Here is an 11,170-nt window from a genome sequence, read left to right on the forward strand (position 1 = left end):
AATCCACTTTAAGGTCGTGACGCGATAGTCACAGAAGTTGTCCAATAGACAGAGAAAAAGACCGGAAGTCGGCGCGTGGGGCGTAGGAGGCGGGTGTTCGCAACCGCCTCTGCCTGCGCGGGTCAACGCAGCTTGGGGGCCGCGAGCCAGCGAGCGGCGCGTGACGAAGAGCCTGAGCGACGGGTCACCTTGGCCAATGATCTGCAGCCGCGGAGGAGCTGCAGCCAGTGGCGAGTGGGGGGGGCGGGAGGCAGCAGGTTAGGCAGTGAGAAGTTAGTGGCGCTGCTGGGACAGGGGGGAAGGAGAAGCTGCTTCTTCCTGCTGCTCGTCTTGTTCCCGGGATCAGCGGCAGCGGTGGCCGCAGGTGACTCGGCGGCGTCTCTGGCTCCGCGTGCGAACCATGCTGACCGACGGCGGAGGCGGCGGCACCTCCTTTGAGGAGGACCTGGACTCGGTGACTCCGCGATCCGCCCCAGCCGGGGCCTCGGAGCCGCCTCCGCCGGGAGGGGTCGGGCTGGGGCTCCGCACGGTGAGACTCTTTGGGGAGGCCGGACCCGCGCCGGGAGTCGGTGGCGGCAGCAGCGGCGCGGGCGGAGGGGACGCGGCGCTGGATTTCAAGTTGGCGGCTGCAGTGCTGAGGGCCGGGGGTGAAGGTGGTGCCTCTGGCAGCGACGAGGACGAGGTGTCCGAGGTACGGCTCCTGGACCCCCGCCTCCCACACAGCATGAGGCAGGAATTCTCTTTGGGCCGGCACCTGGCCGGGGCCTCCCTCCCGCTTCCCGGGCGGAGTCGTTCCTTGACAGCGGGCAGCTCCGTGGTGGTGGTGGCAGCGGTGTGGGCCTAGCGCACCTTCGGCTTACCCTGCCTCCCGGGGCTCGGGCAGGACGGGTTCCCATCATCATCCGTACACCCACAATAGAGAGCCCCTTGGTCTCTGAGCTTCGCGCGGGAACAAGGACTCCTCCAGCTACCTCCCGCCCACCCCGCTTGGGAGATGGGGGGGCGGGGTCTTGCCTGAGTCCCTGCCCTTGGTACTGAGAGGGGGAGACAGAGAGAGAGAGGGAGGGAGCGAGCTAGCGCAAAGAGCATTTCCACTACACGCCCGTCCCCAAAGTTGAGGGGTTGGACATTTATTTGCCGTATTCATTATAAATTCTTACGTCTTTCCTGTTTATTTAAGAAGGGTTCCTAGTTTGAGACAGGTGAATATTAAGGTAGCTTTTACCCTGGAAAATCACGTGACTCTTGCTCCTGGGACCTATTGTGAAGCTAGACAGGAAAAGAAAGTTCCAGTGCATCTCTGAGCTTCAAAATAGCAGGATACTATTCGGAAGCTCAGACTCTTGAGGTTTTTTAGGCTTGGAGAAGGTGAGGCACCCTGTTGGCACCTTTTCTTGTGCAGTGAAGGAAATCAGTTATCCAGTCCTTTATTTCTCTTAGCTCTTATGTGTATACTGGGCCTTTTTAGGTCTGAACAACTCATGACGGTAGGCATCATCTTTTGGGCTCTAGGGAAAAAGGAGATAGTTTATATATATATACTTTTTTTTTTCTCTCTTGGGTATAGCTTAGATATAGTACTGTCTTGTGATGAGTATTGTTCTAAGTGTTCCAAGTATTTGCCCTGTTTTGGTTCTGAGGTGCCTGGTTCATCGCTTGTGATCAATCATTTCAACCTCTGGTCTTGGAATTAAAGTACAGGAAATTCTCTGTGTGTACTCTTTTATCCTGGCTCTCCTATTTGAGAGGAATAAGGAGAACCTCTATTTGTAGGTTGCAGAATACAGTCAGTGCACTGTCTCATCATCCTAGATCTGAACAGGGTTTCTTCTAGATTTAAAACCTGTATCCATTCTGACCCCAACATTTTGCTTTGGAAAAAACAGGTGTGAGTTATAAGCGGGATAGTCCCTTGAATGTCTGTGTCTTTGAATTTCATTATAAGGGAAATAACTTATAAGCCAAATTGGGCCAAGAATTTTATTTGAATAGAGAGTTATAGGGAGAGTCTCTGGAGCACCTACACTCTTGAGCTTGTAGAAGGCTTCTTTTATCCTTTGAGTGAAAATTGATGAGTGATGAACCCAAAACACGTACTTTTTAGACTGGAAATGAAGTGGAAGGGTATCTTCAAACTCTAAACACTACGGTTTGTTTTTCTTTGAAACTTGTAAACGAGAATCTGAAAAGACTTCCGTTGGTCTAAACATGATAGAGTGTCCTTGATTTGCTGGACCATTTTTACGTAATTGCCATGGGTGAGACGAAGATCACTCATTTACATATTTACTTACTTACATAAGTAGTATTCTTAAATTTCTACAGAGGTAGAGTGCTAGTGAGCCTCCAGAGTCATAAATCTCTAGCTCTTTGAACTCATGTGGTATATCTGGGAATAGAGCTTTTGAAGTAATCATTTCTTTGGGGCTTGTTCATAGCAACACACACACACATACTATATATATGTTGTGTGTGTGTGTGTGTGTGTGTGTGTGTGTGTGTGTGTGTGTATGTTGGGATATATATGTTATAAAACTGTATTTCATTTCAAGCTTCCATACCATGTGGTTAAAGCTGTGGGCAGAATCCATACCTTTTGTGTGTGTGTGTGTGTGTATGTGTGTGTGTTTGAAGTTTATTGTTGAAGTTATGTGTATATGGTTTCTATACCCATTTGGAGCCCTGGTGGCAAAGTGGTTAAGTGCTCAGCTGCTAACCAAAGTGTTGACAGTTTGAATCCACCAGCTGCTCCTTGGAAACCCTATGGGGGCAGTTCTGTTCTGTCCTATAGGGTCGCTGTGAGTCGGAATTGACTCCACAGCAATAAGTTTTTGGTTTATACCCATTTGGTAGAAGCCCATGGTAGCGCAATGCTTAAAGTGCTCAGCTGCTAACCAAAAGGTCAATGGTTAGAACACAAAAGGTTGGCAATTCATACCCACCAGCTGCTCCAGGGGAGAAAGATGTGGCAATCTACTTCAGTAAAGATTTATAGCCTTGGAAACCCAGTGGGGTAGTTCTACTCTGACCTACAGGTCGCTGTGAGTCGGAATAGATAGGAAGGCAGTACCCATTTGGAGGGAGCCCTGGTTGCGCAGTGGTTAAAGCACTCAGCTGCCAACCAAAAGATGGGCAATTTGAACCCATGATCCTCTCCACGGGAGAAAAATGTGGTAGTCTCCTTCTGTAAAGCCTTGGAAACCCTGTGGGGCAGTTCTACTCTGTCGTATATGGTCACTATGAGTTGGAATTGGTTCCATTGAAGTGGGTTTGGTTTTTTTGGTTTATACCCATTTGGTAGTGGTTGATGGTAGACGAATCCCTTATTCTCTTGTTACATGTTTTCTGTGCCTAAAAAGAATTTAGGTATTAAGTGTATATATAGACTTCATTTTTGGGTTAGAGGTTCCTAGGATACCCACAGACTAAAGTCTGTATCAGATGATGCTCAGTGTGTATATAGATTCTTTCTTGACCTGTGGGAAAAGAAAGCTTTGTTTTTGTGTCCCTTTTCTCCCGTATCACATAGAGAAGAAAGTCTCAGGGTGTCTAGTCTCTGCTATATAGTATGTGTGTTAAGGTATAGTTTATGCCTTTGTAAGTGAAATGCCCTATTTTGCTCAAGCAAATTCCTTCCCTTTTATGGTTTTTTTTTTGAAAAGATGAGCTATCTTCGCCCATATTCTTGCCTTTGAATTTCCAGTGTGAAGAGATATATTGCTCAAAAAAAAAAAAAAAATTATCTAACTGGCGTTTAATGCATGGTACTAAAGTATTCACTTTCGTTTAAAAAATATATGTGTGTATATGTGTGTGTGTGTATATATATATGTATATATATGTGTGTGTGTGTATATATATATGTATATATATGTGTGTGTGTGTATATATATATATATATATATATATATATATGTTTGAGCCAAGCACCTAGACGTCAGAGAGATAACAAGTTGGTGTGCAGTTTGGGAGGTTGGTATGAAGTTTATTTTATTCCCCAGTAGGTGAGAAGTGAGTAAGAAATGTGGAGGCCTAGTGTATTTGCTGTAGAATTAGTTAAAGTTTTATACTTTTGGTGCACAGAGACATACTCTAAGGACCTCGTTTCTGTTCATTATCAGAGCTGAGAAAAAAACAAGCTGCTTTTCCGTACTGGCCAAGTCAAAAGACCTTTTAGTTTGAGGAAGGGACTTAGATCTTTTTATAAATGTTTTTATATTAGAATTGTGCCAACTTAGGGAAACTTGGGATAAATATCTGTTTTGTATTTCTTCAGGCATACTGAGCAAGTTCCTTAGCTCTCTGAGACCTTGCATTGAATCCTGTTGAAATGTACCCGTTGTTCAGAAGAGAAGTCAGGTTGAAAATTCTATAAAAACCAATTTTTGAAAGTTAATTTTAGAATTGTAATCTTTTTTTAAAGCAGTCAAAAGAGAAAACTCCTAAAGAAAAGCGTTTGCTGAGGCTTACGATTTTTAATTTTTCTGTCGTAAGAATGTACTTATATACTATGTGTATATATGTGTAAGATTCTCCTTTTAACATTATTGTAAAAGTAATATAATCTTGTGGTAAAAAATTCAATAGTATAGATAGTAGATACTAAAAAATAAAAAACCAAACCCCAGTTGCTGTCAAGTTGATTCTGACTCTTACTGACCGACCCATAGAGTTTCCAAGGAGCACCTGGTGGATTCAAACTGCCGACCTTTTGGTTAGCAGCCATAGCTCTTAACCACTACACTACCAGGGTTTCCAGTAGATATAAGGGGAAAAGTAAAACTTAACTTTTCCCACCATCCACTGATCTTTCAAATCTCACTATTCAGAAGTAACCACTATTAAAATTTTTGTATCTTTCAGTAAACTTTCTAGGCCTACTTAATTCTATATATGTGTGTATATATGTTCATATTTATATACACACACACACACTTTAAAGACATCAAATTAGAAAGCATAGCTTTATATCATATTGAGGTTTTTTTTCTTATCTTGAGACCAATGCCATATTTTACCATTATGTAAAAGAACACAGAAATTGTATGCAGCTCTGAAATTAGCAAAAGATTTTTTTTTCCTGAAAATTTTATAGTTTAAAAGCACATGCCATACAAAAATCCCATTCTGATTTTCTCCACCAGGAGAGGAGATGGGCCATTTCCTTTAGGGTAACTTACGATCTATAATCTAGAGTAGGGTTTCTCAGCAGCAACAGTATTGACATTTTGGGCCAGATAATTATTTGTTGTGAGGAGCTCTCCTGTGCATTAGCAGCATCGTTGGCCTCTACCCACTAGATGCCAGTAGCCCCCACCCAGTTGTGACAAGCAAAAATGTCTTCAGGCATTGCCATATCTCCCCTGGGGACAATATCACCCTTGGTTGAGAACCACTGGTCTAGAGGCCACTCTTGTCATCAAGGATGGCAATTTTGTCATGAATACCCTGTATTCAAACTTCAGGTAAACAAGGTGAGTCACTGCTTTTAATAGCATTTCACAGCTTACACTCAGCCTGAACCAGGGAGGAATAGAAAGAGGGTGCTGAAAAGTTTAATGTACAACTAACATGTACTTCTATAAATTTTCTATGGTAAATTTATCATTTTTTGGAGCTTTCACTTAAAATATTTTATTACATTTGACAAGTTCAGTTATTGTCCATGAAAATGAGTGTTTTAAAAACGTCTGTGGGGATTTTCAGTTTGTTCAGGGTAGAAAGGGCTTTATGATCAGTAGGAATAAAAAAAGAAGTATGGCTTTGTATTCTAGTGGGCAAATTTTGCAAACTATGGAAATGTTTATTGAAGGAAAAAGGTTACATGTTATTACTGTAACAATTTGTTACATACCGCATAAGTATCTACATTACACAAATTTCATTCTTTAAAGCCTTAGGGCTTTGCATATAAAATGATGTGGTGATGAGTATGATTATATGCATGGTGGGTCAATGCAGAATTGATTAGGTATGGGTGGAAGAAAACCTTATCGTGAAACTTGAAGTATGAGAGTTTTTTTGGTTATTATTTAGTACATTTTCAGTAGGTGATTATATTCTTATAATTCGTAAGTCAAAGTAATATAAAGGGATACTGTGAAGAAAAAGTCTTGATCTTACGTTTGTTCACGTCTATCCTGTCCTCCACGCTTTTAATGTCTTATATATCCTTTCAAAAAATTTTAATGAAAATACAGATATGTATATATTTTTCCCATTCTTACACAAAAGGTAACATACTATTCGTGTGTTTTTAAAAGTGGTAAATTTGAGAGAGATTTAGACTTTTTTTTAAAGCAAGGGTAAAATGTGTTAGAATGAAGCAAGGAGATGAGCTTAAGCACATTTCTGTCTGGACTTATCTGGTAGTAGGGTGATGATGGACTACATAACCTCTGAAAATCAATTCTGTCCTTATGATTCCATGATAGATAAGATAAATAAAATACATATATTGGTTTAAAGAAAAGCAAAGCAGTTTTAACAAAGTATTAGTCTTGAATTGGCAAGCAAAAAGAAATGATGAGTCTACTAATATTTTTTTCTTTACCAAATTTACCTTTCTTTAAGACCAAATGGTAAGAAATAAAATCAGATATATATATGTATTTTTACCCACAGTGAATGAACTGTTTCAGTATATCTCTTTTTGGACTTTATTGATCACATTTTTCCCTTCTGTTACTTGTCTGTAGAGTCATAGAATCTTGGTGATAATCCTATCTCATCTCATTTTTAGGTAACTGCTACCATTTATTGAATGCTTATTATATGCCAGTACCGTACTAGATACTTTCGTTATTTTATTTAATCGTTTCAACACCCTTTTGAGGTAGGTATTATCTACATTCTTATAGATGAATAAATGTAGGCTCAAAGAAGTGAAGTATTGAGTCCAAGGAGACAACACAGCTAGTAAGTGGTAAAGATAGAATTTGAAATCCAGTACTGAATCCAGAGCCCATGCTAGTATTTTGCTTCTTCAGATTAAGAAACAGGCAGAGTTTTTGGTTACCAGATGCTGTTTTTCTAATAAATGCCTATTTAGTACCCACTGAAATTTTCATAAATCTAAAGTGAAATGAGAAAAGTAAGGACAGTGTAATGAATTTTTCATAAAGCGAATTTCTTCACTTTTTATACTTTGCTATAATGCCCTGTATTCATTAAAAAATGAATTTTAAAATATCCATACTTGACAAAATATCAAATTGGAAACTTCACGTCAGGACTGTGGTGGTGAAGCCTTAGAAGTCTGAAAATCATTGAGCTAAGTGACTTTCCCAGGATCACACAGCTAATTTGTAGCAGTTAGGACTAGAAAATAGATCATCTGACTCCCATTGTAGTTATTTTACCTGCTAGATTGTCCTTGTTGACTGTCTCATTTCTGATGCATTGTACCAATGAATTTAATTAGTTGCTTAAGAAATATGTATCTTTTTGGAAAAGTTTTATAGTATTTAATGAAATTGGTGACAGCCATGTAGCATGTTAAGAAGACAATCAAAGGTGTACCATTGAATACAGCAGGAGTACCAGTCTATAGGTAATTTTATAATTGAACTTATTTGAAAAGTTCAGTCCTTGTCATTATTCATTTTAAAAGGATTAATAAATAATTTCACTTATATAGAAAGGCTCAAATTTGCTTCCTTTGCCAATATAGGAAACATTGGTTTTGTAATATTGTTACATACTAATTATTATGTAAAAATTAGTATCCGTGTGCTATTCTATTGGTGGTTACTGACAGTGCCCAGTTCCTATGAGTGGAGAACAATTGCCTTATGATGATTGACGGTTTACCTTTATTCCAGGCTAAACTTACCAAAACCAGTAAGAAAGTAAAGTTGCGTATAAGCCTCTTTCTTATTTGCTAGAATGAAATTTAGCAACTGTTTGTCAAAGAGCATATTTTGCTCAATCCTCCCCACCCTCCCCACTCCACATATTTCTGTTCACAAAGTTTTTCTCTTGCTGAATGGATGCAGTTTTCAGTAGTAGAAAGGGTGTTTTTAAAAAAGTAGATTTCCCACTATAATCTAGTGATTTGATTCATCTGTATTACTTTGCAATCGTAAGAGAAAGGCAAGTGTACTCTCAGGGATAAGCCCTAAGAATAAGAATTAAACAGGAGAATGAACAGTTTATTAAATTGCCAAGGTAAATTTGATGTATTTAATGGTTTGTAATGAGGACAGTTAGGTTGAGAACAAGTTTTAGTACAAATCTTAGGGATATTACAGATCTTATGGTTATTAGCAAATCAAAGGACTTGAGCTTGACAAAATATTAAAAAGCAGCTATAACAGGGAGACTGCCTGAGCGCTCATTGATACCCTCCCTGAAACCACTGAACCCAGTTTATGTGGGATGCTGTTGAGTAGATGTTTCTGGAATATAATCTTTATACTTACTTGTCCTCATGTTGACTAATTTGTGATTGATCAGAATGCTTCATATATTGATTAAATGCTAGGAAGAATACTTTTTATCCTTTATGTGATTAGAGATGAGTTCATTTTTTTTTTTTAAAAAAGTATTTCAATAAGCTATTAATCCTACATAAATGAACCTACAGTGTTTTCTTTAATGGTGCAGAATTGAGAAGGTTTTCATGTCAGCATTTTATGGAATCTGAGTCAGAAGGTAAACCTTAAATGATATACTGTGAAAGGTATTTAAGCTCTTATCAGCTTCTAATTGCTTTATTTTCTTCTGTTGCTAAATCTCTACATTGTTATTACTGCCCTTTTAACATTATGGAATTGCTAAATTCAGTAACACATGTAAAAACAACCATCGGTTATCAAAGAGCAGATTCCAAAAGGGGCAATAATCCAGTTATATTGGATGCATTCTTTTTTGTTGTTTTTTATTTTTATTATATTTTGGTATAATTTCAAACTTACTGGAAAGTTGCAAGAATAATGCAAGGAACTCCCATATATATAATCTTTTATCCAGATTCACCAGTTGTCTTCATTTTTTCCTATTTTCTCTTTCTCCATGAATACATACATACACTGTATGTACAAACACACACACACACACACACACACAAACACACAAACACACAAACACACAAATACTTTATTTTCTTAACTGCTTGAAAATAGGTTGCAGACATCACGCTTCTTTATTTCTAAATATGCCAGCGTGCATTCCCCAAGAACAAAGATATTATGTAACTAGAGTTCAGTTATCAAAATCAAGAAATTTAACAAATTTCCAAACTATTTTTCAAATTCAAGTTTCCAAAGTTTTTTCCTAATTGAAATATAATTCACATACCATAAAATTCACCCTTCACATTATACAGTTCCGTGGTTTTTAATATATTCGTGAGGTTGTGTAACCATCGTCACTGTCTATTCTAAAACATTTTCATTGCCCCAAAAAGAAACCCTGTATCTATTAGCTGGCATTTCCTAATCTCCCCTTTCCCCAGCCTCAGGCAATCACTGATACACTTTTTGTCTCTATGGATTTGCCTGTTCGGAACATTTCATGTAAGTGGAATCATACAATATATGATTTTTTGTGTTTAGCTTCTTTCTACATGTTATATAGCATGTACTGGTACTTCATTGGAGTAATATTCCATTGTGTGGATATGGCACATTTTGTGTTCCATTCATTAGTTGATGGCATTTGGGTAATTTCCCCTTTTTGGCTATTATGAATTTTTGGCTGCTATGAACATTCCTGTACAAGTTTTTGTGTGAACATATCAATTCTCTTGGGTATATACCTAGGAGTAGAATTGCTAGGTCATATGGTTACTCTATATTTAACTTTCTGAAGAACTGCCAAATTGTTTTCCACGGTGGCTGGACCATTTTACATTCCCACTAGCAGTGTATGAGCGTTCTGATTCCTGCACATCCTCGCCAACGCTTGTTACTGTTTTTTTGTTTTATTTTTAAATTTAGCTGTCCTAGTGGGTATGCAGTGGTATCTCATTGTTGTTTTGATTTGCATTTCCCTAAGATTAATAATGTTGAGTATCTTTTCATGTGCTTATTGGTCATTTATATATTTTTGGAGAAATATATACTGAAATCTTTTGCTCATTTTTTAATAAATAAAAAATTTTTATTGTAATATATAATGACCTGGGTGGCGTAAATGGTTAAATGCTTGACTACTAGCTGAAAGGTTGGCAGTTTGGACCCACTCAGAGGTACCTCAGAAGACAGGCCTGGTGATCTGCTTCGAAAAGGTCACAGCCTTGAAAACCCTACAGAGCGGTTCTACTCTGCACGCATGGGGTTGCCATGAGTCAGAATTGACTCGATGGAAACTAACAACAACAATAATGATATAATATATAACATTAAATTTTCTATTTTAACCATTTTTAAGTACATAATTCCGTGGCATTAATGACATTCACAGTGTTATGCAACCATCACCACTGTCTATTTCCAAAACTTTTTCATCACCCCAACAGGACTTTCTATCTGTTAAGCAATAACTCTTAATTCCTCGCTCCCTCCAACCCATGGTAACCTCTTGCTCATTTTTAAATTGCATTATTTGTTTGTTTTTTGTTGTTGAGTTGTGTGTGTGTTTTAATTTTTTCTTTAATATATTCTGGATACTAGTTTTTTTTTTTTTGTTGTAGTTAAATGAAGTTTACATTTCAAGTTTCCATACCAAATTTTATACATACGTTGTTATGTGACCCTAATTGCTCACCCCATTCTGTGACAGCACACTCCTCCTTTCCGCTGCTGATTCCCCATGACCATTCAACCAGCTCCTAACCCTCTATATGTTCCCATCTCACCTCTGGACAGAAGCTGCCCCTTTGGTGTCTTGCATCTTCTAAACTAAGAGGCACACGCTTCACGAGTATCACTTTATGTCCCACAGTCGAGTCCAATCCCTGTCTGAAGAGTTGTCCTCGGAAATTGTTTTAGTTCTGGGCCGATAGAGAGTCCAGGGGCCATGCTTTCCGGGGTACCTCCAGTCTCAGACCATTAAGTCTGGTCTTCTTACTAGCATTTGAGTTCTACACCTCATCCTTCTGCTGCTCCACCAGGGACTCTCTGTTGTGTTCCCTGTCAGGATATTCATTGGTGGTAGCTGGGCACCATCTAGTTCTTCTGGTCTCAGGCTGATGAAGTCTCTGGTTTATGTGGCCCATTCTGTCTCT

General features: G+C 38.9%; 1 protein-coding gene across 14 annotated transcripts in view; it reads left to right on the plus strand.

The window, feature by feature from the left end:
* The first annotated feature begins 245 nt into the window (after nucleotides 1–245).
* The window catches only part of ANKHD1 (ankyrin repeat and KH domain containing 1), a 172,352-nt gene continuing 161,427 nt past the window's right edge, over nucleotides 246–11,170 (plus strand). For 10 of the 14 annotated variants that reach the window (XR_002824813.1, XM_023735602.1, XM_023735600.1 and 7 more), the window contains exon 1: nucleotides 246–691. Coding sequence is in view for 11 of the 14 variants with exons in the window: in XM_023735602.1 (XP_023591370.1) it covers nucleotides 401–691 (291 nt within the window). In the remaining 3 variants the exon portion in view is untranslated. The remainder of the gene's footprint in view (nucleotides 692–11,170) is intronic. The other 4 variants (XM_023735601.1, XM_023735606.1, XM_023735608.1 and 1 more) reach the window with 4 other exon arrangements.

Source organism: Trichechus manatus, unplaced genomic scaffold (genome assembly GCF_000243295.1).
Source record: "Trichechus manatus latirostris isolate Lorelei unplaced genomic scaffold, TriManLat1.0 scaffold00080, whole genome shotgun sequence".
In the NCBI taxonomy this organism is placed as follows: domain Eukaryota; kingdom Metazoa; phylum Chordata; class Mammalia; order Sirenia; family Trichechidae; genus Trichechus; species Trichechus manatus.